At 29.2% G+C, this 3,359-nt stretch overlaps 1 protein-coding gene across 1 annotated transcript; it reads right to left on the reverse strand.

Annotated features, from left to right (window-relative positions):
• Positions 1–2,070: 2,070 nt before the first annotated feature.
• LOC136085514 (uncharacterized) lies at positions 2,071–2,754 on the reverse strand. Its single transcript, XM_065806827.1, has one exon. It carries the CDS (start codon positions 2,752–2,754, stop codon positions 2,071–2,073), a length of 684 nt encoding a protein of 227 aa, XP_065662899.1.
• Positions 2,755–3,359: the final 605 nt, after the last annotated feature.

Below are 3,359 nucleotides of genomic sequence, written 5' to 3' on the forward strand. Positions count from 1 at the left end.
TATAATGATGAAAAGTGTTTTTTTATTGTTTGTGTATGTGTTAATATGTGTTACATAACTGTTTTATAAATGTGTTTAAATATGTATATAAGGTATATATTTAATCTTAAACATATTTAAACACATTTACTGTGTTTATAGTCGTTACATATATTTATATTATATTGTTTCCGTGTTTTCAAAGTGCTGCGACTTGGTAAACGTGTAGAGCAAGATGTGTCAACCTTGCTAGCCAAGTGATGTACTCAAAACAGAGGGTTACACGGCAGTGTTTAGTGTCAAACTGTTACAGCTTTAGGTCGAGGTTTTTTCAAGCCTTTATTATCAATTATTCTAAAAATACATAATAATGTATTTTAATAACATTTTGTGTTATGTTGTTACTTATGTTCTGTTATATATGAATGTTATGTTACTTAAGTTATGTTATATGCATATTATATTAACTTATGGTGTGTGCTATTGTTGTGTGTTGTTGCTGTAATATTTTTTTGTTATCTTTTGAGTTGATAGACATTTGGCTTACCTTCATTTGGCTCTATTGTTAAAAATGATAAATAGGTAATTTTATTATTAAAAATCACTGCCTTAAATCATTCACTAAGAGCCAAGACAAATTATTTTGCCATATATGCAATTTATTTTATCTCAGTTTAATTTTTTGTCTTTAGCACTGTTTATTATATGGTTTTGCTATAAATATTTTGGAATCATGATGTACCAGCATGAATTAATTTTAATTTTAATAAATTAAAGTTAATTTTTTTCAAACATCTCCTAGCTGATATATATATATTTTTAAAGTCATAAGAGTATTGTATTGTATATGTAATCTTAGGCCAAATCAAGATGTTCCGCCGACATATTTTCAACTATACATCTATGATCCACTTTCAGCAATAAATTTTAGAATGTGACAATGTGGTAATGATCTTTGCTTAAATGGTTTTCGATTGCAAGATTTTATTAGTGAAGAGAACCCAATTTCTTCTGCATTTAAAAACATAACTGAAGTGCAAGATGAAAAAATTCGCCGAACAGCTATTAAAGGTTGCTCAGTCTCAGTTATAAAAATGACTTTACTTGAAGAGCAAGATAAACGTTGCTATAATCTCCTTTCACATGATGTTGCAGTTGTATTTGTTGGCAAAGATGGTGCTCCGCCTGCTTCCAGGGAAGTTGTTATTTACCCAAGAGGTCATCCTTTTAAAACTATATCAATTATGTCTGCCAACTTAGATCCTATGCTTTATTCTCTATTTTTTCCAAGGGGTGATGCTGGTTGGCATAATCAAATGGTTCACAACCCTGAATGTGCTACATTGGTTAGCAATCATTATCTCAGAATTACAATTATAGACTTTCAGTTGGACAATTAACCTAAACAAAGAAGCGAGCAGTATGATGCCTTACACAAACATGTAAACAACCTTTGAAATGATCATAATATTAGACCAGGACGTGTTGTAGTTTTACCATCAACAAAGTAGGAAGTCCTAGAGCTTTATTTAATTTGTTTAAATATAGTAGTTTTAATAAAAGAAATGTTTGTTCCAGGTTTTTTGCTTTTCTGTTTATATTATTGCTTTTCTGTTTATATACTTAAAAAATGACATGGATTTCAATAAATCTTAAGTTAAAATATAGTCTTTAATTAGAAATCACAATTTGAAAGATTCTTTTACATTTAATTATTATTCAATTGTAACAATAGTAATCTTACTGGTAGTATGTTTAAAGAATACAGTGAAATTGAAATGGCTATTAATAGGCGAAGAACTTATTTGTGTAAATTCTAATAAGCAAAACTAATTGTTGTCCATATGAAAGAGATAGAGCTAGCCAAGGTGAAATTAGTCATTGTTGAAATGTAAAATATGCTGCTAGGCAAGCAGAAAACTTTCTTGCCAGAATTCAGTGTCAAGCAGTGTTTATGTTTGTATAACGGGTTATGCGGAAGTTATCGGACAAAATAAAAACGACAATAACTTATTTATAAATTAAAAAAAAAACTACTATTATATTTTTTTTAAATAAAGCATTTATCTTTTAATAAAAACATATTATTTTTTATATCAAAAAACACCACCATCTGCAATTGATCTCAATTTCGCTCTGACGCCTTTCATGCGACTGTAAAAAGTTTAAATCAATTTCTTGTAGTTTTAGCTTAATGTGATCAATCAAAACTTGCTCTGTTGAAGCTTGCCAATCTCCCCCGTAAACCTTCTGTGCCAAATGTCCCCAAAAATTTTCAATTGGTTGTGCTTGAGGCGCATTTAGGGATTTAGATTCTTTATCAACGTAATAGACATATTGGTCCATCCAATTTAGAGAATCTTTAGAATAATGAGAACTTGCTAAATCTGGCCAAAATAAATAGTTAAAGTTTCCATGATACTTGTCAATAAATGGAAGAAGTTGTTTTTCTAAACATTTATTAATATAGATTGATGAATTGATCGCTACAGCCTTGGAAGTGCGAAACAATTGCTCGGACGTACCACTGTCAGATATGGCTATCCACATTAATAGTTTTTTTAGAAATATCTCTTTTCCTAATAAACAAACACTTTCTGGGCATGCCTTTTTGTTGTCCCCTGCAAAACAAAAGTATTTTTTGTCATCGATGACTAGAAGCGATTTTGTGTTATAGAGTTGGTTAACTAGTTTCCTGCTTCTTTTCTTCGCTTTTATTTGTTGTTCTATAGTGTATTTTGGAGTCTTTTCACGTTTTCTATATTTAATATTCATTTTTTTTAACTGACAACCAATTGTCGATTGATTTACACCGAATTTAATACTTATTTTTCTCCGACTGACCCCTTTTCGATTGTTGACAAGTCTCGTTAATTTGGCTTTCTTTTCTCTAGTCCAGGATATCGGACGACCAGGGTGCTTTCTATCAGAAAGCGATTGAACAGTTTCAAGTCTTTTTAGGTTATCATATATTGTACTTCGAGCAAATCCTTCCTTTTTAAAATGATTTACGATTTTTTTTTTTTTTTTAAATTAGGTTTATTTACAAAAAACATTTTTAGTCGCTTTCGAAAAGATTCACGTTCAGCTGCATTTAACCTTATTTTAAATAATTGCGTTTCAAATAATAAAGTTTATATTTTATAGAATGTTTATGCCTACGCATAAAACCACAAAAACTAATTATTATGCTCAAATAATGAAATTAGGATTTGTCCGATAACTTCCGCATCACCCGTTATTTGATTTTAAACACTTTAAAACAATACTAAAAATGAATTTTACTATTTATAGTAACAGTTGATAGCAGTTTTAAATTAAAATGATTTTAAATTTTTTTATAAATTCAAACATAATTATGTTCATTTTTTTAGTTGCCT

The sequence above is a fragment of the Hydra vulgaris genome, chromosome 09 (assembly GCF_038396675.1).
Source record: "Hydra vulgaris chromosome 09, alternate assembly HydraT2T_AEP".
Taxonomy (NCBI): Eukaryota; Metazoa; Cnidaria; class Hydrozoa; order Anthoathecata; family Hydridae; genus Hydra; species Hydra vulgaris.

Bases quoted from the DNA above. Each gene is read 5' to 3' on its own strand.
- LOC136085514 (XM_065806827.1), bottom strand. From the start codon at position 2,754: ATGAATATTAAATATAGAAAACGTGAAAAGACTCCAAAATACACTATA.